The sequence below is a fragment of the Protomyctophum bolini genome, assembly GCF_963924005.1.
Source record: "Protomyctophum bolini genome assembly, chromosome: 11".
In the NCBI taxonomy this organism is placed as follows: domain Eukaryota; kingdom Metazoa; phylum Chordata; class Actinopteri; order Myctophiformes; family Myctophidae; genus Protomyctophum; species Protomyctophum bolini.
In genome coordinates this window covers 12,369,316-12,396,269 of record NC_137872.1, presented here as the reverse complement: position 1 = coordinate 12,396,269, position 26,954 = coordinate 12,369,316, and the positions used below count along the sequence as shown (strand labels likewise).

Here is a 26,954-nt window from a genome sequence, read left to right as displayed (position 1 = left end):
AAGCAGACCTGGCAACACTAACGCCGGCAGTTGGTCCTTTATTTTTGGCGTCAATCCCTATGGTCAATCCTTAAAACACATCCAGGCTGCTGATAGACAGCTGGACCCTTTGTTCCCCATGCAGGATGCCGGCTTAGTAACTGGGTCATAGAGGGTTCATCCACCAGTGCACAGCCAGACTGTATTATCTCCACCGAATAAGCACTGTGTACAAATGTAATAAGGTAATAATAAGCATTAATAACATGAAAAGGGACACACTCTTCTGAAATGCATTCCGTTTGCACATTTGTAGGTATTTATTGATGTTTCAAAGCAGTTATGCAGAACAACCCATCTCTCTCTCTCTCTCCTCTTTCTTTTTTTTCTTTTTCTTTTTTTTACTGTTTTCACATTCCCTCTCCACCTTCACCAGAGCTGTCTTTGATGGCTGTTTTTGATGGATGGTCTTTTGTTGTACAAGTTTATGATTATGAGATGGGTAGGTGATAGACCGTGGACATTTTCAGTATCCCCCTCACACACACACTGTGGTTTTCTCCTCACTTTCAGAATATATGGGCAAGCAGCCACAGTTTTAGATTTTACAATATAGTGGAAACATTGGTACTGTGAGAGCCTCTGTTCCTTTGTGATGTTTTTAGCCAAACCGTTCCACTGTAGGGTAGAGGGTAGTAGGTTAAAAGTCATGCCGTGGCATGTTGTACATGCTATTTGATTAGATTACGTTAGATTACATTAGATTGGATTAGGCTGGCTTGGTTGAAGCTAAATACAATGGAGAATTCTTTAAAACAACACGATTGCTTCCTCATTTCCTCTTGCGGGTTTGTTTAAGTTGACACAGTGGTGGAACTTGAGTATGGCTGCCTTGATATGCTCTTCCTATTCCCATGGCTGGCATTGCCATCGGTAACCTAACCTCAGTACACATTCTGCTTGCCACTGTATTCTGGGTAAGGGTGAAAGGTCATGTCGGAGCACTTGCTGCAAGACCCCTCACAAAATGACATCGCTAATTGGTTGACCCCGGCCTCCATTTCCCAGGCTTGTTGTTGAGAGATGAGAAGAGCGTTTGAACCGAGGTGAGCGCTTGGTGACCTATTCCTGGAAGGAACCCAGCATGCTGTCTTTGTGCTAAAAAACGTGGAGAAACATGTTCTGGGCCAGTTAGCAGGATGGGAGCTGTGCACGTGACAGTTCTGCCTTCTGTTGCTTTTTGGCAAGAGGTTGATTTAAGCCAGCAGCAATAGACTAATCAGTTTAGACCTGGGGCTGGTTCTAAAAAGGCCTTCTAAACAGTTACCTGAAAAAATGTTGCGTCTTTATTCAAATAATAACAACGTATAGGTTTTAACATGGATCTTAACAACGTTTTTTTTAGATATGTTTTGGCCTTTTTCCTTTATTGCTAGATGTACAGTAGGTAGACAAGAAACAGGCTACAAGCAGACTACACCACGACAGTTGTGTTGGTGGTTTGTATTAACAAAAGTTCTAGAGTATAGGACATTGAGGGGACAGAAAACAGTCAGGTCACGTGGTTAATGTACTCTCGCGAGCCCATATACTCCAATACATTCCGTAAACTTCCGGTGTCCCTATTCGCCAATAGAAGTCTATGTAGAAGAGCCGCCATTGGACTTGCCCCATGAAGTGAACGGAGTTGTCGTAACTCTGTCTTACTCTATGGCTCTGGTATTAACATATTTTACCATATGTATTGGTCACAGACACAACTAGATAAAGTGTCCCTCGGGGCACAGGTCTCCACCAGGGCAGGTCAGGTTGTGGCCTCCTGGTGGCACTATAATAGGCCAATGTGAAAAGGGTGCCATTTCTTCTTACGCCTTGGATGGCAATTGGATGATTTGAGGCATTTTGTTGTGTTTTGCAAAAATCCACCTGTTGGTGGCGCTATAACAGGCCAATGTGAAAAGAGTGGCATATATTCCTCAGCCTATTAGGAAACTAGGAAAGTCCGTGAAAGATTCATGATTTGAGGCTTTTTGTTCAAAACGGGCCAATCCTGCAAACTTTGAAAGCCAATGTTAACCGATTAGGATGGAATATGAAATATCGGACAGATCAGTCTTGAACACATGACTATAGAGATACTGTGTAACGATTTGCGGGATCTTTGGACAGAATCCGGCAGAGTAATATAAAAATTATAGGTCGGCCTCCTGGTGGCGCTATAACAGGCCGTTCTGGAAAATCTGGGGCAAAGGTTCATCGTTGGCATCCAGGGAGTGTGTGTGCAAAATTTGGCATTGACCGGGTTAACGGCGCCAGAGATTAGCTGTACACAGACGGACGGACTCACATACAGACAGAGTGCAAAACATCCTCTCTCCCCATGCCTTCGGTCTGGTGGAGACAATAACATTGTATTTATTAATTTGGCTTTCACTCATGAAGCCATGTGGCAACCAAGTCTATAGACTTTTAATGTTTGTCTTAAGCAGCCCACCCTCCCCCCACCTGTTTTCAGCATGCCCCCCCTCCTGTATGGGCGCCCCTCACCTCGCTTTTTTACCCACAAAAAAGGTTATGAGTTGCACCCTGAAGCTGTTTTCCATACAAAGCTCCTATGGTTATTGAACACCCGAGGCAGCTTCAAGTAGTAACAGCAGTGCTTACTGCTTTCATGCAAGACCAAAACAGCACAAAAGGCAGAATGTAGAGGCGTGACCATGTCACAGTGCTACAACGTCCCCAGGCAATAACGGCAAAGTTCATTTCCTGCCTGGGCTTCCATACAAAGCCATTGTTACCACACGGTGCCAAGGTGATCATCATGATTATGTCATAAAAGAGGAAGCTGTGACCAAGTCCTGTGCTGTATTGAAAGTGTGTTTTCACAGTGGGAAACAATTAATTTCTCCAACGGTTCTCTCTCTCTGCCTCTCTGTCTGTGCTGCTCGTTCATGCTTACAGTGGTTGGGGGGGTGTCAGTGAGTGTTGTTGTGCTGTGAACTACAGTCGGAAATTGAGGATCTCGCAGTGCATCACAACATGTGTGCTTCGCTTGTAGATCTGCTATTTTCGACTATCCAGTATCCACACTCCACTGCACTGAGGTTTTAGTGCAAAACTTTTGTTTTGCTGTAAACAACAAGACAGAACATAATACATGAACACATTACCCTGGAAAAACGAGAGAGAAAGAAAGAGATGAATTTATTTACAGAAGCAATTTAGCCAATATCGCCACTTCGCCAACGTTTTGTTTTTGTTGGCAGTTTTCAGTGAGACGGTTACATTTGACAGATAAGTTAATTGACGAACAACCCACAGTCTTTGAACAATATGTGGTGTAAGTGTTTATGTAGGACAGGTCATTCATCTGTTGACCAAATATTTTGTCTTTCCCCTTTGCCTGTACAAATCTTACCGAGAGAGATTGTAGGTTTTCCAACTGTTGTCAGTGACTGAAATTATACATTATTTCTGGATGGTTAATCATATAGAGAATGCATAGAATTGTGATAATGTAACTATTTCCAAAAGGCACCATTTTTGGGCAAAAGTTATTGCCCACAATGCCCAGAAAACATTTGTCACCAAAATTCAACATATCCGCCTCATTAAATGCATGACTCCCTGTCTGCATTTCCCCAATTTCTTATGTGATTGCTTTTTCCATTTCAAACACACTGCTCAGGAGTCAGGACTCCCAGCAAGGGAGATTTGATTGTTTGATGTGCTCACTGTTCGTTCTCTCGTCTGGGAGGCTATTATTTGAGTTTTCCCACCCAGCCATTATTCAAAACGATACAAAAAGGAAATGTGATTGTTGTGAATTAACTACAGGGTGGTGAGTGATGGTTCAGTTAAGTCGCAACCCGCGAGCACATAGAACAAGATGTCATCACTCATCAGGCAGTATCACACGGCAGCACAAGTTCTGAACTTTATTAAACACATAGAGAGAACACAACAGTACTGGACACGTGACATGACCAGAACATATTAGATATGGAAAATGTAGAGAATATATGGAGAATGTAGTTTGAAAACAACAGATGCATCTCATTTCATTGTGCACAAGTCAGGTGTCTGCCTTTCTGATAAATTAGTTGATTGCCATGGCCAAGTACAGTTACTACAGTATATCATTGTGTGTTACAGAAATTTGAGTAAATCAACAAATCCATTCACTGGTCAAGCAGATAAATGTCAGTCCTAATCATATTAACCTGATTTTGACTACCAGTGATGTTATAAGGAAACCTTTTATTTTATTCAAACCCCATCCTGACCCTGGCCTAAAATAAATATATCCCTGGCCTACGCCAGCAGGGATTAAAGCAAGAATGCAACCTGCATCGAACGCCATTCTTTTCTTATTTATAAGCTCCGTGGGCAGGTTTTTGTCAGTACATCTGTAGACAGCTAGATTTCTCGCTAAGCTAGACTCAAGGTAGCTGAGACTTCAACATGTTATGTAATCCGCTGACATCTTCTGGAGCTGCTCTGTGTTATTCCTTCCAAATTGAAAATGCACTTTGTGGAGACATGACTTTATCCAAAGGATATGAGCAAATTGTATGGTTTGACACCGTTGGCATTCGAGTATAAAACCTCTATCAAAGTCTCATATGAGTCATGACTCAGGTCAATCCTACTATACTTTATCAACATTGTGGCTCCAGATTATGTTATTCGATGACACAACTGTGGATTTGCTGGTTTTTAGCACTTTGGTTTGTGGTGACACATAGATTGCATATTTGTAGATTTAACTGTCCAAAAATAGAATGTACATTTCCATAACACTATGGTCTTCTAGCTGAAGCCTTTATCTTATTTCTTTCTCTGCAACGTAACGGTGGAGTGAAACATTTCCCCTCCTCGGGTCCACCTTTTCGAGATGCTTCCGTATTTATGGAGGTAATCAAGTGAATGATGTTTTCCTTTGACTTTCGCCACGAGTCGGATTTAATTCCATCATACGGTGGTGTTGCGTATGGACAATTCAACAAGTTCACAATGTGGTGTGAGTCGTGCAACACGCTTTTAGATCAGTTATTTTCATCACGCGACACATTCGTACATTAATAATTGCTCTCACTGGGGTTTGTCGAGCAGTGTTTGTGTATTTACAGATAGAACGCCGATATGTTGCGGTGCCTCTGCAATATGTTGTACTTTAAAACTTAAAAGCCTCTTGCAGGAGAAGCAGGCAGCCGTCGGCTACCTTTCGCTGTCCTGTTTTGCCGCCCACCACAGTTCAGAGGCCCGTTTGACTCATCCGTTAAGTGTTGGCAAACGCCCCCAGCACCCCCACCGTGCTTTGCTAATGGGAGCATCGCCATGCTCCTTTAGACTGAGACGCTGTCAGAGAGAGAGAGAGCAGAGAGAGATGGATGACTGAGGGATGTGAGTGAAAACAGTGGGAGGAAAAGGAGGGCTGGGGCAGTGAGATAGGGTGACGAGAGTTGTAGTTTCCATGACGGTGAAAGCGAGGAGAATGGAGAACGAATATTGAGTCGATGAGGATAGAGAGTACGGAGAGAGAGAGAGGGCGCATATTCAGAATGGAGGATTTACCTGTTCTGTTGCTTGTGTGTTTGAGATACATGGTGGTGGTGCTGGTGTGTAGATCGTTTTCTCTCTTCTCTTGAAGCATACACCAAACACTGTAGCATAGTATGCCTTTCCTTTCATACTGACCCCTCACCAACCTCAAATCAGCAGGCCTTGACCCCCCATACCCCCCCCCACCCACACACACACACACACACACACACACACACACACACACACACACACACACACACACACACACACACACACACACACACACCCCAACATAATTGATACTAATGTTTATTTATGTGTGTGTGTGTGTGTGTGTGTGTGTGTGTGTATGTGTGTGTGTGTGTGTGTGTGTGTGTGTGTGTGTTATAATTGCATGTTTTTTTTGCTGTTCTGTGTCTTGTCCAGGCTGTTTACCATGGCGTGCCCGCCTGCTGCAAGGCAGGAATTCCACGGAGAGCTAGTGAAGCAGCGGGGGGGCCTGGAGGATCCAGGGGAAATGGTCATAAAGCAGTGCCATTAACCGCTGCTATCCAACCCCTGCCTAATGTTCTCCGGCTCCCCGCTGTTCCTCGGCTACACGGCCACCTCCCTCACCTCCTGTCCTCCGTTGTGTTCAAGGTTAGCTGGGAATATGTGGCCCACTTCAGAAATAGGCTGCTCACTAAGCCCTAGTGGGCCATTCAGGTGCCATTTTAGTCGGTCGAGTCATGACCTCCATTTTTCGTTACTGCGAATTGGGCCGTTATGGCATGAGATTGCTACACAGGGAGGGAATTGGAACGCCGTAGAAGCGGGGGCTGGAGATAAGGCAGTAAAAAAGAGAGGTACGAATCATCGTTTCTGCCTCGCCCGGTCCGTAATAAAACGGTAGTGGGCACCGAGGACAGCATTCTTGTGTGTTGGCTGTGGAAGGTTCATCTTTTATCTAAGTAGCCCACACCGGACTGTGAGTAAAGCCTTCCATTTTGAGGTTCCAGAAATGTCTTATCGGAACTTTTCTAGACTGCTGAGGCATTCCTTTTGAACCACTGGCATGGCTTGTGTGCACAGTTTAGGAAGGGTTGAGTCCGTGTTTGGGTGTTATTGTAAACGGCGTGTTTTTGTTGGGTGTTCTAAAGGGGACAGGATTTCCTCTGGATGGACTGCAGGGCTGTTTTTTGCCCAGCCTGCTCTTTGGCCTAGAGATTCTCACTGCCAGCCACACTGTCTTTTCACATGGTCTGTTGCTCTATTATGAAGCCAGCTCCCAGTACACACTACACAGTGACACTCAGTGGGTTGGTATCAGCCTCAACCTGGTGGCAGGCAGAGCAGGCAACAGACTTGACTTTGTTCAACCACCCAACCCCCCGCCCCCCACATGCTCGTCTCTCGTACATGCCCATCCGCCTACTGAGACATTGTTGTTGAACTCCATCTGGCTGCCTACACAAGACTTGTCAGTGCATCGTCTCTTTGGTGGTCAATGAATTCATACAACATCCTATTACCGCTCCCACTAAAACTTCTACGGCATTAAAACGGCAATTATGACATTTATTTGATAACATAGCATTTATAGTGCACATACGATTTGATGGAAAAGGAGCCTTTCCTTAACGGTTTGTTTTAGCACATTATGGTCATGGAGAGGCAACGTGGTTCAGACCTTGCATACCCACTAAAGTGACTAAACTAATATTATTCCATATCTAAATAACATGCATTGCTGAAACATGTCCCACTGATGTGTGTGTGTGCGCGCGTGTATGTGTGCGTGCGTTTGTGTGCGTATGTATACAGTATATAGCAGTAAGACGCCCTGAGGGCTAGAAGCGATCTCCTGGGTAGGCAGAATGCTGGGCGAGCGCTGACGCTTTGCCATGGGGGGCCATATGGAATGAATTCTGTACTGGCCATATATGGAGCGTGTCTTGAGTGTACAGGGTTTGATGAGGTCAGATCAACATATGGAATGTCAGAACAGGTCAGCTCCATATATGGAGATCTAAGCAGGGGGAAGTCAGCAGCGGAGCTTGGCTGCACACAAAAACTTTGGGGCGGGCCCATCTAGAGTTTGAATGGACAGGTATCAGTCAAAAGGGAGACATCGAAGATGTGACAGGTTGGGTGGGGAAGGATCAACATTATGGAATATCAGAACAGGTCAGCTCCATATATGGAGATTTAAGGGTTTGAGGTCAGATGTATAGTTGCTGGCCGGCTCCATTTATGCAGATCTAGATGATGACCAGTGTCCTGATCTTCATATATGGAGACGGCTATAGCGTGTCATGAGGCGTGACTGACAGATGGCCATATATGGTTGCGTGACGTGTCACGAGACGTGACGGACTGGCTGCCATATATGGCTGAGCGGTTTTGCAGGTTTTCATAGTAATAATGACCTACTGTTCTGTCGCAACAACACAGTATGCGCTCAGACACCCACCCACCTTGTCTGTTCCTCATTGTCCATATTTATTGCCCTTAACCTGTGATCAGCAAATGCCTGTATGGTTCTGCTTACTCCAGTAGAAGTGTCAGTGTGTGTGGGCGTGTGCGTGTGCGCACGTGCGTGTGACAGCATGGAAGTTAATGTAATGGTTCTTCTGCCCCTATTAGCAGAGTGGTTTTCATTCTGAACCTTATTTGAGCTCATGAACCATTAGCATATTTCGAACAATCCTTAATGACCACCCACCCCGCCTCTCCACAACAATATATATACGGTATATTTGGTAGTTAAGAAGGCACAATATTCCAGTCATTCCAGCCAGATTTATACTGAATTGTATGTAGAAGATCTACAAACATTCAATATGTCGCGCTCATAGACTGTGGTCGCGCTGCAGCACATTGTGCGCATGCCTTGTAGATCGGCTATTGTAGCATATCAAGCCCGGAGTTATGATGGACTTATGATTAAACATAGTTTGAAAACATCTGTGCAACATTTCACACTTTTACACATTTTACCATGGATGACCTTCACCTGTAATGAATCTGATGACCACTGGTTTAGAAATAGTGCCCTATTGCCTGGCATGTTTCTGCCTGGGCCTTCTGCCTCTGGCTCCACTCTGCTCGTGACTCACCATGTGGCAAAGCTCCATCCGTCTCCTCTCCTGTTGGATCAGTGATGGGTAGAATGTCTTACCACGCCTTGTTTCACGCTAGCAGATGTGCTACGCATTCACGTCCAAGAAGCACCAAGCCAACATTTCTGTACCAGAAGACAAGAGAAAGAGGAACTGTACACACTGACTTGATTCTCGGGTCAAGCTCTTGTGCGCTCTCATACGTGTTAGTCGCACAAACATCTGTGTGTGTATGTGTGCGTGCGTGCGTGCGTACGTGCAATAGAGAGGGAGCGGGACAGAGCTTCAGCCACAGATATAATTGGGCCCACCAGGCTGGAGAACGAAGCTCGTCATCTCCTGCATGCACTGAATTGGTGACAGATTAAAGGAGGGGAATCTCAGTCTTTCGCCATCCCTGCTTCCTCTCCTCCTCTCCTTCCCCTTTCTTCATTGCTTTGGTGTCAGCAGAGCTTCAGTCGTGTGTCCCCCGTCCCGTCCCCCCACATTTCAAAGGTTGTTCGGAATTGTTCTTAAATTCTTCTAAATTGCCAATCGACAGGCTTACGACAATACGACATTATTATTATTATGACTATGAGCCTGTCGCTTAGCTATTTTCTAAAAGATATTTGGAAGAATGTGTAAAAAGTGGCAAAGCTATTTGGGAAAAGTCAGCAATAACATTATATGGTTGTGTGGCACAGTATAAATGTGACTTAGGTCACAAGCCCCGGGTCCCTCTTGCTCTTTTACAGATCATCCCCTTTTCCGTTCCTTCTCTTTTTCCAAGCCTCTGGCTCACCTTCTGTTGCAAAGCTGAAGTCTGTGAAGGCTTGTTGCTTCCTGTGTGTGTGTGTGTGTGTGTGTGTGTGTGTGTGTGTGTGTGTGTGTGTGTGTGTGTGTGTGTGTGTGTGTGTGTGTGTGTGTGTGTGTGTGTGTGTGTGTGTGTGTGTGTGTGTGTGTGTGTGTGTGTGTGTGTGTGTGTGTGTGTGTGTGTGTGTGTGTGTGTGTGTGTGTGTGTGTGTGTGATCTAGTGCTCATCTCTGTCACATGCGGTGCCCTGTAGTTAGTGGAAGCTTTCTGGGGATTTGGTTCTTTCTGCAGTGTTTTTCTTGTGTGTGTGTGTATCTATCATGGTCCACAACAATGCTGCTGAATAACGCTAAACTAAAATTGTGCTAAAGAATCGGTAATCTCATTCAGTGCTATATATAGCACCTATCTTAATCACTTTTAACCTGGCCTCCCTATTTTGGATATGTCATTGTAGGCAAAATCTTCTAAAACAGCCAATTTACAGTACATGATTTTTCTATAGAACCAAAATCCAAACCTCTATAGAACAATACGGGAGCTTAACAGGTATTGGCAGCTATGCTACATATCGTTGCTGTCGGGCAGAAACCTTGTATCTCCATATTTTCACTTTTTATCTTTTTTGGGGTAAATTAATATCCTGCTTCTTCATATTACAGTGTGAAGAAGAAGTAGCAAGGACAGACGATCTACGCAATGTGACGCGTTGTGAGCTTGTGATCGAGGAAAGTGTTTGTGTCTGTGGATTTTGTAACCAATGAATGAAAAGTACTATTTACAAGAGCTTGTGTCTAAAATGATAAGCACATTGGTTCCATTGGAAGGCAAGTTCTTTTTTCCATTTCCTGAAAAGTAACGTTTTTAGTTTCGGACAAAAAAGGTTTCCACCCGACAGCAACAATATAGAACCTTACACCCCCAAAGAAGCGCAGAATAGTTTTTTATGTGAGGCATTGATGGAGCCTGCTGTGTGTAAGCAGGGCTGCTGTATTTGACCAGCTATGACACCATGGCATTTTGCACAGGACACAGAGCAGGGCTGCTGTATTTGACCAGCTATGACACCATGGCATTTTGCACAGGACACAGAGCTAATGTACGCCACTGAGCTAATGTTTCATCTTTCAACCAATGCTCTGACTGGCGTATTGTGTGTAGACTCGGGTACTGGTTATTGGGTTGTGTTGCTTCAAGGGCATTACAGATCAATCCTTCCTTTGAGAGTGCAAACATTCTATGAAAGTAATTCATTCTGAACTTCAGTATTAATCTCCAGTGAAGATTTGACTGTATAAATGTGCTTTTGTACATGCAGGCTTTACAATTCCTCTTCCTCTTCTTCCTATAGGCGCCCTGACGGTTGGTCTCGTCCGGCAGTGCCAGACCATCCACGGGCGAGACCGGACCTGCATCCCGCCACGGCTGCCCCCGGAGTGGGTCACCACGCTCTTCTTCATCATCATGGGCATCATCTCCCTCACGGTCACTTGTGGACTCCTGGTGGCATCACACTGGCGCCGCGAAGCCACCAAATATGCCCGGTGGATCGCCTTCACTGGCAGTAAGTCGGGATTTAAGTGATTACATTTACAATAAGGATATATTACTGTGTACACACCCTACTACCCGTGCTCATTACACCTCTTCCTGTAAATAGCAGCCATTGCTACGGTAGTGCATTGGTTTGCCAGCAGCTGGCACCTGGTCTAGGATGATGCAGGGAGGCGAGGAGAACAAGTGAGAGATAACGATTGTTTTCTAAATCAGTGCTATTGAACAGTGTGTGTGTGTGTGTGTGTGTTACTCTGCTTGCACAGGCACATTTACAGTATGAGCATCTTTAAGAAATAATAACACCTGTGTGAAGTGAGGGGCGCTCTTATCATCGTACATCAACGTAACATGTTGATTTGCTCGTCCACATATGACGTACATTCTCCATTCATTGTCAATGGTAATTTAATGTTTGTGTAAGACGAAAATCTAATAGCTGAATATAGAATGGGCTAGCTCCCCTCAAAAAAACTGATTTACAAGCTCACAGCAGGTTGTGATGTGACTATGTAGCTCACACAGATGGCGTAGGCTGGACTAATTACCATAACGCAGCATATAAAGTCTGGACATACTGTGTGAGAAAAGGCTACATTTCACACCTATTCTGTTGGGTTTTTGTTTTCGAGATACGCAAAGTCAGGACAAATTCGCCAGGCTTTGTAGCATCCGCTAAACCTGTGCAAAGTCCCTGTGAATCGCCATATTTACAGAAATCCAAGCCCTCTAAAAGAATGGGGCTGTGCGCCAAGCAAAATCTGCGTCCCGAGCCGAATTGAAAGGCTTCAGTCTTTGACGGTCGCACTCGGTGGCAAGTGATGAGGTTGCCGTGGCAACGGGAAGTAATCTCCACCATTGTCTGCTTTCTGTGGTTGTCCTTCCTATTACGATCTCAGCAGTCTATCATGTTTGCTTGCACAATGGCCACAAGTAAAATATGTATTTAGGCTTTGGAGACATTTCTCGTTTGCTTCTTTTTAACCAGGGCGTTGTGTTTTGGGTTCTGGCAGAAGGCCAAACAACAGCACGTTGTCGTGAGAGACTGATGTGGTATGAAAGCACAGCCCACCTCTGGAACAGACAGAGAGGAGAGGGACGGAGCCAGGGCTGTGCTTGTTTAGTTTGAGTTTTTTTGTTGTTGTTGTAATTTTTGTTTTCCCCTGACGTTGCTGAACTACATTGCTGAACACTGCGCCTCTCTGGGGCTGCTGTGCTGTGGCTCATAATGAGTGTCTGTGAGCCGTAAGGGGGTGAAGAGTCAGGTCAGTTAATTAAAGAGGACTTGAGGCTAATTCATGTCAGTGGTTCTCAAACCTTTTTACTTCAAGCACCCCCAGTGTGGGCCACGGTCCCCCGTAACTCTTTAAAGGTTCCAGTGAATCACTCTCAGAGTTGCACACCGCTAAGGGTTCATTTGGTACCTAACTGTTAATAATTTAGCTGTGGACCCTCTCAAGAACCCCTGGGAACCCACTGACTCATGTGTCGTGGCACATTTTTCAGTTGATGGTCACTTGTGTCGAGTGACAATTTGACAAAATATACATTTGGCTTTAGACCAATGTTCTGTGCGTGGGAGAGAGAGTGGGGACACGGATCGAAGGAGAGGCACAGAGTCATGGGTCCAGTGTTGAGACCAGGATGATTCATTGGGGCGAGCAGGTGATGAAGTCTGGAGTTGGGTAGGTAGTATACTGTACCAGTAGGTGTAACTGGCCACGGGCCACTGGCACCTGACCTGAATGGGCCGCTTTGTAAGACTACCACAGACCGCGCTCTGTCCCCCTCTACACTCCCACGTACGTTGCACTCTGGAGCCCCCCGGGGCCGTGCACATTACACCCCCACTAGTGAAGACCCCACAGCCAAGCCACTTTATTGGCTTCCACTCCGCAGCAAGTGGGCCGGCCAGGTGAAGCCACACTGCAGGTGTAGAAACATCTGCCCAAGAGGCACAGAAGTTCCAGAAGGGCTCCATGCAGTCGCTTCGGTCACTGAGCACTGCAGCTATCTCATTAGCTGAGCTAGCAACGGAAACACTGAGCCAGGTATACTCCCGCCTCCTCCTGGGCTTACCTTTTCCCAGCATCCTTCTGCTATGATGGCTGTGGGCCACTGTGGTTCACTTCTGGCCCAGTGTAGATAAACACATGGCCGGAGCAATGTATGAAAGGGAAGAGACATAAATATTAGCTGTGTCTGCCCAGCCGGGCAGGTCAACCTGACAGAGCTTGCTTTGCTACAAGCTGGAAGAGTGGAGACATTTAGCCAATCTGGGTGACTGAGATTAAATCAATTTTTAGCCACATGAGCCCTATATACTTTGTCGTAGGACAAATAGGAAAATTTCCCACTCTACCAGCTCATAACACATCGACATCACATCGCAAAATGTTTAAACTTTGCACCGAAATTGGTAACCAGGGTTAATCTGAAACATTTGTTCAACTGAAAATGTACGGAGTTTGTCCAAAAGGAATTTTAGGATTTGGATGGGTTTTGGGTTATGTTAGGGTTCTGTGCATCACACACAGGGGTGCTCTCGTTCTCTCCTGCTCTACTATTAGAAAGAACAGGCTGGGAGGCAGCCTAACCCATTCAAAGTGTTGGCTATGTTTGTACATCTGCTATTTTGAAGATTTTAGAAAAATCTTGAAAGTGTGGAAACTACTGATTTAGAAAGCATTTGTAAATTCAGCCTCAGGTCTTGATGGGTTAAGCAACATAATGTTGTGTCTCAGTTATTTCCTATGTGTCAGTGTTTTAATAATGGATTGTGTCAGCTCACACATTGTCAGTAGTACAAAGACTGGTTCCAAATGAGTCTTATGTTTGTGTGGGTTTTTTTTGCGCTGTAAATTCATCATAACTATGCTTAAGTTGCTGATAGCTTGGAACACAGGGACGTAGGGTCATTTACATTAGAAGTGGAGATACCAGACGTTATGGCTGACTCAGGATCAGCTTCTTCTACTCGCATGCAGTGCTTGGGTAAATGCAGCATGATGGCCTGATCAGCACTTTCAGAGCATTACAGAGTGTCTGCAAATGCGTATTCTCTCTACAAATGTATGGTGGTCACAAATAATGATGATGATGATGATTAGTTGTATACAAAATTACATTTCAAGTGCCTATTTTGGAATCACTTGGGGCAAGCAGGTAGGCTACAGTTTGATGATCTATTCTAGAGCTTATATTACAAGCTTTATGTAATTAGCCATATGATGAATAGCCGATCTCCCAGCTCACAACGTTTCGCCACGCGACTATGCAAGTTGTTATTTTATTTTAGGGATTTGTTTGGTCAGGGATTTTGGAAAATGATCACCTATAATGACCAAAATAGGGATGCCAGGGTTTATGTGGTTAAACCCGACAGTCCTGTGCTATCACAAAATTGACTTATTTTCTCTACAGCATTTCTGTTGAGCAGAGTCAATAGGTGCAACGTCAGTAAGAGTCTGGAATCCACAGGGACTCAGCCACCAGCACAGAACAGCTCAACAACGTGACAAGACAGGCAAAGACAGGCAGTCTTACAAACTCCCAACTTTTTGCTAGCTGTCATGAGGATATATCATGCAATTTGAACACACAAAAAAACAGACATCCCGCAAGGTAACATTAAAGGATATACCGGTAGTTATAACCAGACTCTGTGCCACTGACACATTCCTACAGTAATTGTGCAGGATGCAGTAGCTAGCTGGTTAACCAGTCTTCAAAATGTGAATGTTTTTGACATGGCATATATCAGTGTTGCTACTGCTAGACATATTTAGACAGATCACTGGTACCCTACTCACTACTACTGCTTCTACAGTCAATTCGACCAGGAACCACTCTCAGGCAAAAGGAAAACAATAGCAAGTGTGGAAATGGTGCTGGACTATCTGTAGTGAAGAGTTTGTGAAATAGAGCCTGTCACAGCCGCCAATTTATTTTTACTTCAGAAAAAGACCCAGTAGACCAATTTTGGTTTCAAGCTTCTTGGAAGAATAACCCTAGTAAAGCACCCTTAGATGGAAGGACCCTGTGTTGTATGAATCAAAGTGGCAGAGCAATTTTATCAGATTTAGCTGTTCCATTTCAAATTTATCCCAGCTATTGAGTAATAATCCACTGGTGTCAAAGAAGTGTGCTTTAATTAATTAATTTGTTTTGCTTTAGCGGAAACCCAAAGTGTTTGCTACATTAGTGGACTGGAAGCTCGACTTGAAACTACACATCTTCAAAGGAAACGGAGATAAGACTCTAATTAGTGATGTCTCTGTTGAAACACAGACGGAAGCTAATAGCCTGCATTTACTGTGATAATGATTTCACCCATGACCTCATGTTTGCCTGCCTGGATGCTGCCGGACGGACAACATGCTGAGTGCTGCAACACAACACAAGCCTCGCCTCGTCTCGGGCGCCTGCATGCCTCCTTTGTCATCGGACCCGCCATGTGATCAACACACCAGGCTAATTGGTCCCTGTGGGTGCTGTGGTGTCTTAACCATGACACGGCTTGTTAACGATGCCCACAGCAACCTCAGCCCTCCAACAATACACAGGGAAAATAAAAAATAGCACAAATAGCTGATCTACGAGCGGGTTGTGAGTGTCGCATCCGTGCTTACACACTCACGCCCTATTTAATACTTAGACACACAATGGTGTTGTTTTCATACCGAAAATGGGGATTAAAAGTGCTTATGTGCTTAAGGGTTGATATGTACCTTTATTACACGGCTTGGTTGAATGATTCATTCTGATTGGTCAATCGATGAATTCGGCAGGCTGTTATTTCTAGGTAATGACCGCTCCGCTCTATAACAGACCGCTGGCCAATCAAAGTCTCAGAGCACCTGCTGCGCCCTGCTTGATTTACTGCTGTTTCCAACATGACAGCCATGTAAACACACACACACACACACACACACACACACACACACACACACACACACAATGTCATTTACAGCTAAACATTGCTCTCAAAAAATGTTTTTGAAAACATTTGAGCGAGAAATAGACAAAGCAGTACCCGGAAATGGATTTGATCAACTCACTTCCTTGTTTTCTGACTGTGCTACAGCTGGACAGACACCGGCCAGCGCGACACTTATGGAATACTTTCATTACCGCAAGCAAGGAAATACCTTGTTTTGTTGTGTTTTGGGTCCATCTATTAATTTATGTATTAAGTAGCTGTGACCTTCAGGTTGATCAACCACATCCACTTCGCGTCGGTGGTTAATCACCCTGTCGGTGAATTATCTCCCGACAATGACCACCTGTCCTAGCCAGACATTATCCCTTACTAATTATTGTCAATATGTCCTTAGTTGACATATCCCTGCTTAAGGGTTGATATATCCTGTCACTCACATCAAAACCCCCTTTTCTCTCTCTCTCGTCACATCACAGCAATTTCGGCAATAATGAAATGCCCAGAATAGGGACACTAGGTAAGGTTGAAGTGGAAAATGATGCCCACAGAAAATTCAGCCTTCCTACAATACACACGGAAGGGTTTCACACACTGAGGAAGAAAGACAGTGTAGCACTGCCTGCTGAGTAAGTAGTATGCAAGGCTGCTACTGTAGGTGTACGGACATACGGTTTATACATATAAACCCCACATGCACTGTCCTACATACCTTTATTGTGTGTAATTAGTGTGTGGTTGTAGTCATTTCCATTGCATGCATGTGCTCATGTCCTTGGACAAAGTAGCTACCGGTATGCTGATCCTCACAACTTCTCTGTTTGCCTGATATGATGCTACCCAGATGAGTGGGTTATGAAATTGCGCTATCGTCAGGAGGTGGGGGTTTGGAGGGATGGGTTTGTTAAAAAAGCCATGTCACTTTATTTCTCGTCAACTCCCACAGTCTATATTTTGCAGCTAGATTTTGTTTAGAAAAGCCCATGCTGAGTTGAATGTTGAATTTTGCTAACAAATCACTGATTGTGTCCGAAGTGTCATCATGTAACAAATAATCAGAATTACTTTATTCACTGTGTGCAGTAAATGTAAAAGGGGCTTGTTGTCGGTGACAGGACATATTGACCTTGGGACATATCGACCTTTGTGTGCAACACAGACACACACACACACACACACACACACACACACACACACACACACACACACACACACACACACACACACAGCCTGTGCTCAAGTGGCATGTGCCCAGCCACTGATAACTTTTTGTAGTTGGCTGTGACACAGAGGACAGGAAGTGAGGCGCGAGGCCTAAAGGCTTCTGGCGTTGATGTATTTATCTGACCTGTCGCTCTGTGTACACTGTCGGTCTGTACGTCCTTCTACTTCCTTTATTAACCACTTAAGCCCTATTTTATACGTGCGTACGATGCATGAAAGTGGTCGATCTAAAAGCCCACAATGCACTGCAAAGCTTGTAGATCTGTTCATTATTTTGGAACATGGGGATGCCAGTTTGAAAGTGGTTAAACCTTTTTTTGTAATCGACACCCCGAACGGTTGTTTGCTTTCTGAAATTAGATCTCCACACTGCAAATTCCTTAGCTTTACATGTCCGTGTTTACACTCCCTTGGGACTTTACAGCGTATGAAAATAAAATAAAACAGGTTGGCTACAGAGAACCATAGAAATCATTAGACTTTATTGTCCCAGATGGAAATTTGTTTTCCCAGCCCGTTCAACACAGAAACACAAACACAGTAAAAAAAAAAGCATAGAATCTCTCTAAATACACCCATACCTCCTCCTAGCACAGAACATTGTCAGCCAGGCAGTTTGGTTAATGCTGCAATGGCAGAGTGTACAAAACTCCTGCTAAAGCAAGATTTATATCCGTGTCCAGGAGGCAGTAATGGTGATCACTGTGTCATTTGATGGAACGGTCATCACGGTAGCTCGGTAGGCACGGAAGCTACTCTCATATACCCTCCAATTATGTACGGCCATGATCCTAATGGTTGAATCTATAATGGATGAAGCTGTCCATTTGACCAGCATGCACTGTAACATGCTCAACATCATCTCTTGCTGCTGCCACATTTGACAGCGCTTCAGTGATCCAACTCCCTCCACCAACGCAGTCTCCTCCTGTAGGATCATTTAGGTCTTCACTGTGTCAATATGTCATTCCAATCTGGGTTCATAACTTCATATGACATCCTTTTAATTTCTGTGAATCTTCAGGTTCTGCCCTATGAGCAGTTTTAATGTCGATTTATCATGTCTGTGTAATAACTGTATTTAGGCTCTGCCTCAGGGGGGTTGTGATCATCTCAGAGTATGTGTCATGCTTGTGCAGATTATTGTATATATCACTGGACACCAGCAAATCATTGTTGCAATAAATTATTTCATCTTAACAAAAGTGTCTGTTGGGAAGAGTGTTGACCCTCTGTGTGGAGTCTCTCTCTAAGGGTGGACGGTGGTGAGTCGCAAGTTGACACCAGGCAGTTACTATAGTGTGTGTGTGTGTGTGTGTGTGTGTGTGTGTGTGTGGGACAAATATTTTACCAATTTAAAAAGCGATTGTAACTAAACCTTCTAACTCCATTGAATGACGTTCAAACCACCTGACTCGAATTTACGGTTCGACATTCTAAAAAAACCTAACTCCTCCTGACTCCACTTGAGCTGGAAAAGTGTTGATAATAACAAATTCAAGTATGTGACTGACAATATATGCAACTATTTTTCTTTCTCTCTCCCCATTTTTCTTCTTCTAATTATTATTTTTTATTTCCTGAAAATATTCCTAATATTTTGGACCTACCAGTATTTGATCTCTGCCCGACAGCAGAGATATACAGACAGAACTGGACACATGACGTGACCAGAAGAAATGAGAAATGGAAAAGAACACAATGAGCAGGAAAACCACAGATGCATCTCGTATCATTGTACACAGGGGCCAGTCTGTCTGATGCAGCAGTCGATGGCCATGGCCACGTATTTCCTGCTCAAGCGAATAATTTGTCAGCCATAATCGTAACAGTGTCTCGCCGAACAATTGAGAGTGCTAGGCGTGTGATGGCTCCGTCGCTCATGTCCCGGATGTGTGTGTGAAGAGGATTTTAGAGGCAGTATGTGATGTTGTATTGTTTTTTTAGATGGTCTTTGTTTGTTGTGTGATGTACTGTAAAGCCTGAGTTATACTTGTACTTAGTTGCATGCTGGTGTTGCATGCCGTAAATAGCAGAGCTCACAACTCGTCGCATTCGTCATGTGTTGTGAGCTTGATCTGCTAGTGCTATTTACTGAGCACAATACCGGCACGCAACTAAGTATAACTGAGGCTCTAGACGGTGAAGCAACCTGCTGTTTCTCAACACCGGGCCAGGGACCACCAGGGGTCCAAAATGGAGAGTGCTCCTCTGAGAGTGCAGTCTTCTTCTTTGTGTGTGGCCAACCTCTGTATCACGTGGTTGGCGCAGGCGAGTGCAGCGGAATTTGGCTCGGCCAGGTCGACTCCGGTACATTGTGGAGCATAGCCACATCTCATGATGTGGTCCATTGTTTGTGGTTCACCGCACACACAAGCATCAGAGCATGTCAACTTACTTTTTTTCATGGATGCCTTGCAGTGTCCTTCCGCCAACCCGCAGACGGTTCAAAGTTTTCCAGACGGCCCAAGGTTGGTCATGGCCAGTCGCGAGGCATTCATCTGGGGTGATGCCTCTCTCTGTCCATTGGGTTGTCTGTCTGGCTGCCCAGGCTGTTCCACTGGTTGTGCCACTCCGTAGTCCTGGCAACAGATGGTGTAGTTTCCAGTTCTGCAGTGGCATAGGAAGCTACTTCTGGACCTGAGTGCCGGTTGACATGGGCCTGCTTTGTGCGCTCGGCTTTGGTGAAGACTTCTCTGTGGATGTCAGGGGTTGCGATATGCCAGAGAGGGCGTAGATTAGAGGCACTGTACGGGGGTTGTTTTGATGCACCCAGTCACTCTCCAGCAGGTTGAGGATGGGGTCTAGTTTGGGTGCGTGGCTTGATTTATAGTTATACCATGCTGTGCATGCATATTCGGTGGTGGAAAAGCACAGGGCTAGTGCTGTTGTACGCAGCGTGCTTGGGTGAGCTCCCCACTTTGAGTTGGTTAATTGGCGCAGGAGGCTGTTCCTGGTGGACACGTTGGCTCTCGTCTTCTGGATGTGCTCCTTGTAGCTGAGGGTACGGTCTAAGGTTACTCCCAGGTAGACTGGATGTGCTCCTTGTAGCTGAGGGTACGGTCTAAGGTTACTCCCAGGTAGACTGGATGTGCTCCTTGTAGCTGAGGGTACGGTCTAAGGTTACTCCCAAGTAGACTGGGTGCTGGTGGTTCTCAGGCCTTATTCCGTCCCAGGTTACATTGAGCTCCCGTTTAGCCTCCTTGTTTTTGAGGTGGAAGCTGGAGATTTGGGTCTTCCTCTTCCTCTTTCTCTGGGACCCCAATCTACACTGCAAAATCCTCAGTGATTATTTAACTATGAGAGTGTACAACTGAGAATGCAGTAACGGTTGTACACTATAGAAAATAATAAATGGGGGGGTCTGTCACGTAGCCTAATGCATATCAAAGTGTGGGTCCTTGAAATGAAAGAGAATCACTGAACTGTCTCTCTCTCTCTCTCTCTCTCTCTCCTAGTGATCCTGTTCTGCATGGCAGCGCTCATCTTCCCCATAGGTTTCTACATCAACGAGGTGGGAGGCCAGCCCTACAAGCTGCCCAACAACACGGTGGTGGGCTCTTCCTACGTGCTCTTCGTGCTCTCCATCTTCTTCACCATAGTGGGACTGCTGTTCGCAGGCAAGGTCTGCCTCCCAGGCTGAGGACTTTCTTCTTCAAAGCACTGCCTTGTGGAACTACCTAACAGGAGGGGCTTTTGAGATATTCACGGAATTCAAACAAACAATCAAAACAAAATGAAACTAACCAACAAACAATCAAAACCACACACACAATACAGACGATGACTAAAATAATTAATTACTAAAAGAATAAATGAAATGAAGACAGCAAGTGGAAATGGAACTCTGGCAGAACCAGGAATGTCTCTCTGGGATGAACTGTCCGCCCTGTGGCGAGGAGTCACAGCGGAGCCACACAGCAAACTGTTTTAAAGACAAAGTACAATTAAATAGATGAACGGAAATGCTAAATAAAAACAACAAAACTGAGACACGGACTCAGCGTGATGAGGAGAGGGTTGACATAGTGCTGCCCAGGCCATCTGAATCCCCCCCCCCCCCCCCGCCACTTGTTTATTTATGTGACACGGTCATCTCCTGTTGTTGTCGTTGCACTTTCGGAGAGCGCCGGGGTGGGTTGGCGGGGAGGAGCGAAGCCCGATTTATGCAGTGAATCTTAGCGATTCCCAACCTGTGGGCTGTGAGGACATTGCAAGTGGGCCTACACATAAATTATTTTTATTTATAACATTAACATTGTAAAGAAAAACCATGAAAAATGTGAATACTGATGAATAAGAACTTCAAGTATACTAGGTTAGTTACATTGATCCAAGCCGGAACACGAATCAATTGATTGATTGTTCAAGTAAACATGCTCTGAAAATCCATGCGGCCCAATTGGGCCCTGATCCAGAAAAGGTTGGGAACCGCTGATATTACGATGTCCTACGACGAGTGTAAACCGGGCTGTAAATAATGTGTACGGGTGAGTGGGTCCACTATGAGAGACGGAGAGCAAACAACAGCACGTATGCCTTGGCTGCCATGGCAACCGCTGCCGCAATGTGGTTGGCAACTCCAACTCCCCACCGCCTCCGCTCCTGACCGCCCGCCCACCTACTCGCCCTCAACACACACGCACACACACACACACACACACACACACCTCCCCACTCCCGGTGAGAAACCGTTGCCATCACTACCACTCCTGTCGCAATTCCCAGCTTCTCCTGACTATTTAAGTTGTGTGTGTGTGTGTGATTCTTTCTTACTTTTTTCCCCCGCTGTTGTACACTTTGTGTTCTTTTATCCCCCCCCAAAAACAACTAAACCTGCACACCGCCTTCGGATGCAAAACAAAATGAGGGATTTTGTTATTGAGAATCGCAACATTACGGCCCTAAAACCTTCCTAGACAACCTGCTGATGAAGATCTCAGGACCGAAACGTTGTGTTTCTGGAAAAGGAAAAATTACCCTGATTTATTTGCATTTGAAGCTGCCCAAACCACTTTTCTGAGTGGTGCTAGCGCCACTCCTATGTGGAGCTATATGTGTGTGTATGTATGTATGTATGTAGCTGCAACACCTAAAGTGGCCAGTAGAGGACACCCCCCCCCCCCACACACACACACACACACAGAGAGTCCAAGGAACAGTACAGTACAGTACAGTACAGCATTTCTTCTCAGATCTACAGTACAAGTTCACAACGTGTTGCCGCGCACAACACATGCCAAAGTGGTGCTCAACAACTACAGCACAGTACAGTACAGTACTATGAAGTACAGTACAGTAAAGTACAGTACAGTTCTACCAAGAACAGTACTACGAAGACCAGTGCAGTATAGTATAGTACAGTACAGTACTATGAAGTACAGTACAGTACTATGAAGTACAGTACAGTACAAAGTACAGTCCAAACAACGTACAGTAATATGAAGTACAGTACTACAAAGAACAGTACAAGTACAGTACTACACAGTACAGTACTACAAAGAACAGTACAGTTCAGTACTACAAAGTACAGTACTGTGAAGTACAGAACCAATAGTCAGACAACCAATAGTAAGACAACCAATCGTCAGACACCCCAACAGCACCACTCACTTCAGACGGGTCGACTAAGTTTATCGGCCCTAGGCTTGCTTTTCAATGTTATTTTATTACAACATGAGCTCAGTTTGCGTGTACTAGACGTTTATCGAAGCCTCTGTGGCTTTTGAACAGGGTAAACTGCTGCCTGTCATGTAAGATAGGAAGCCTCCCCCCCAGGTGTGGAGTTTTGGGGGGCCGGGGATAACAGCTGTGATCAGCTGTCTGGGTGGGCTGCTGCATTGACAGACGGGAGGGAGGCAGGTGTGTTCAACTCTCTTGTCTCCAAGCAGCCAGCTCTGCCTCGGGGAGCCGGAGCTTGGTCACACTCCAGACCAGTGGTGGAAACAGTACTTGCATGTTTTACTTAAGTAAAAGTATCAAGAAATACTCCATTACAAGCAAAAGTCCAGAATTCAAAATGTACTTGAGTAAAATGACAAAAGTATTGGCATCAAAATGTACTCAAAATGTATAACAATCTTTGGAAAATGGCTGAAATATATATAGAGTGGTTAATGTGTGTTTTGTAATATTAATCTAAATCTACAAAGTAAGTTTTCAAATAAATGTAGTGGAGTAAAAGTACAATATTTGGATCTTAGATGTAGTGGAGTAAAAGTAAAAGTATTGGAAATTGGAAATACTCAAGTAAAGTACAGATACTGTACCTAAACATTGTACTTCAGTGCAGTACTTAAGTAAATGTACTTTCCACCACTGCTCGAGACCAGGCAAAGCAGCGAATCAAGCCTTGATTTATACTTCGTCATACGATGGTGTTGCGTGCAGAAAAACAGCAGATCTACAGGCTCACAACGCTTCGCACTATGCAACATGTTTTGAGTCTGTGGATCTGCTCTTTTCGGCATGCGACACCGGCACGTGCCGGAGTATACATGAAGCATCAAGCACCTTTAAAAGGGGAATACCGCTCTGTTTATATAACCATCATATGATATTCATATGCCTTTATAGGACAGCACAATATGAACAGCATTAACAACTGTATTGCAGCTAAATATCAGATAACATGGGCTCTACTCTGTGACTCAGAGAATAAAGACTGTGAACTATACAATATTCATTCTGAACTTGTACACACACACACGCACGCTTCATATTATAACAGCGCTATTAGTTTAGTAGCAGAAGGCTTACCACTTCCAATTAGCTCACTTTGGACATTAACGTTATTCTGCTTTTTTAGCAGATGGTGCGAATGGAGACCCGACACCAAAGTATGACAATGACAATGACATGCATGCATGAATACGATTGGTATTCTCCTTTTAAAGCTGTTCATACTGGAGGGGAAATAAGGGAAACAAGCTCATTGTTTTTTTTGTTTTTTTTTGCAGAATGTTAAAAACACGAGGACTGCTGGTCAGATCCATGCATGAGGCTGTGCCTCAGTGTGCTGCTCTTGAAGTCTGTGAACGCGCGCACACACACACACACACACACACACACACACACACACACACACAGACTCTAATATAGAGATACATGCATGTACAGTATAGATTCACGCATGTACGTACACATGTTTTGGACGCAGCATTAAACCTAATGAAACTCAGATCAAGACAAGTGTGTGCTGACATGGTTCCAGAGACTGAGACACAAGAGCGTTTATTGTAATTTTCTCTTCGTTTCCATGCCTAGCCTTTTTTTCTTCTCTCACCCTTGTTTCCAATGTACAGCGCTAACGATGGACTCCACATCGCCTTGCCCCGGTTCAATTCGGTATTGTGCCATGACCTGTTATGTTTAATAATGTACAGACACAAAAGGCGGGGATCTCTGTATTAGCAAGCGCTGTGTATTCAACAGTATAGGCAGCAGAAATAGAAGCACCACACAAATGTACAAAAAGAGAGAACTTCTTACCTCATTGTTTTTTGTTTTTTTTGTTTCTGCTATTATTTTCTAATAATGGTGGCAGTGTGTGCCCTCTAATTTTTGTCTATTGCCTTGATCAGATGTCTACACATAAAGCCTATGATCATAGCAGAATTATTTATCACTGAATAAAACGAGGAAATGATGGATGTGTGTGCTTTGGACACGGTCAGTCTGTACGGTTTTGCTCGTCTATAAAGTCATAAAAAGCTTTTCTCAGCAGTAGCTTGCTAGAGTTGACAATACCTGCACGAGCCTAAAACAGTAGCCTAGAAGATAATGCAGTTGACTAGAAATCTGAAAAGTTGTGTTATTAAATTTAACTTTAAACCGTGAATTATGACTAATGCTTAGAAAATATATGTTCAATATGACCTGAGTTGTAACTGGCCCTGCTTTGAAATGATTTATGATTATGGATGTTAAGACTTGAGTTAACTTAACTACTAATCTAACACAGTAACATCTTTCTCGGGGACATACAGTATGTCCTATAAAGGTGGTTCTCAAAGTGGGGTCTTTGGGTTTCTCGAGGGGGCTCCAAATGGACACTTACAGGTCTGTAACTCTGTTATGGGGGTCCTTGAAATTACAAACGTCTGGGAGTCACTGTCCTAAAATAACTACCGTCCTGCTTCATGGATCGTGAGTATATTCAGCCACAAATCTACTGTGATCAAGGGCAGTTTAATGGTGCATAATGAAGAAGGGCTATATCAGTGTTGTTCCCTGTTAAATGCAAGTCATCTTCAGAGTTAAAAGGATATTTCACTTTCAAACATGCTTTGTGTCATTTTAACATCTACTCTGGCTTTTGTGAGCACCTCAAACAGTCTTTACGTTGTTTGATTGAGTATCTAGATAATTGAAAACTAAAAACTATTGAAATTGGAATAAAAATCACACCCGTGTGAAGTGCGGGGCTTATCATCGTACATCATCATGATGTAAAATAGACATATGCCTATTTGCTCAGACACTGGCGTAGAATTCTCCATTGTCAATGGGAATTTTATGTTTGTGTAGGTCAAAAATCACACCCGTGTGAAGTGAGGGGCGCTAATATATTAAAGTCTAACTCATGTTGATTAGGTGAAAAAAAACGGTGCAAACACAAACATTAAACACCATTAACAATAAAAAGACAATATGAGACACATGATGACGTAAATTTTCCCTTCATTGTCAATGGTGTAAGTAAAGACAAACATTAAACCAATGGGAATTTAATGTTTGTGTAGGATGGACATCTAATAGCTGAATATAGGAGGGGCTATAAGGACAATATCAGTTACCTTACCAGTAGCAAGGATGGGTTTTTTCCAATTAATATAACATGGTTAAAATTCACCTGAACATGGTTAAATATCAACTGTCTAAGGTGCTCACAAAATGTTAAAATGACCCCAAACATGAAACCGAAAGTGAAATATCCCTTTCACCTGCACAAAACATTGACACATTGACTGCCACGTATAAATTAATATTATTTAAGTCATCCGATACATACATTTCTAACCGCGATCAGTGACGGGGCCGGGATCGGCCGGAAACAAAGCTCGTTTTGATCAGAATCGGAATCTGGGATAATGGGATAAAAGTATGTAAAAAAAATCCAAACAAAAGTAAGCGGGGACAGCAAATTAGATTTTCTGGTCATCGCCCTGTTTACGTCGCACTAGCATTCCAGAGCCAGATGTAGCTGAGGACCGCGACCAACTTTAATCAACATACAACATTAAAAGACGGAGATCTCCATCCACGGCAGTGAACCGATGGATTTGAAAAGACGGAGATCTCCGTCCACGGCAGTCAATGTGTTGTCTAAATATGGTAAGCGATTTAGCTAGCTTGTTCTATGGACACTTGAGTAATGCTCTTCATATTGGTGTTAATTTACCTAGCAGTGACCTTAAATTCTATTTATTATGCCATGAGGGCATCCAATCAGTTGGAATTGTAATTTTCAGCCGTCAGTGATTTGATTTGAATGCTGTTCACCTGTAAAGTAAAGAATTCACCATTTGAGCATTCAGACTGTGTTTTGTTTGCTTGCTTTTGGGCAAAGATGGTGATAACACGCATGAATAGCGATTCTATAATTTGGGACGCTGCAGTGCTCAATGAAGCACGGTTTTCTGGTTATTCCATGGATGGTGGCATCCACTATGTTCATCTGGCAAGATTGCTCTATTGATTTGCTTCATGTGGCTGCTGTGGCATTATCTATATGGCATTTGCAGCTTCAATCAGTCCTTCAATCATGAGTATTTTTATTTTATCTTTTACAGGAAATGCAATTTTCGGATTAA

General features: G+C 44.1%; 1 protein-coding gene and 1 long non-coding RNA gene across 2 annotated transcripts in view; one reads left to right on the top strand and one right to left on the bottom strand.

The window, feature by feature from the left end:
- mosmoa (modulator of smoothened a) overlaps positions 1–24,787 on the top strand; it is a 26,770-nt gene extending 1,983 nt beyond the window's left edge. The window contains exons 2-3 of the mRNA XM_080777104.1: positions 10,774–10,986; positions 20,598–24,787. Coding sequence (XP_080633230.1) covers positions 10,774–10,986; positions 20,598–20,782 — 398 coding nt within the window. The 3' untranslated portion in view covers positions 20,783–24,787. The remainder of the gene's footprint in view (positions 1–10,773; positions 10,987–20,597) is intronic.
- On the bottom strand, positions 21,407–26,954 carry LOC308324806. Its single transcript, XR_013964970.1, has 2 exons — positions 24,201–26,954; positions 21,407–24,170 (listed from the first exon to the last, which is right to left on the bottom strand). It is a non-coding gene; the product is annotated as an uncharacterized lncRNA (long non-coding RNA).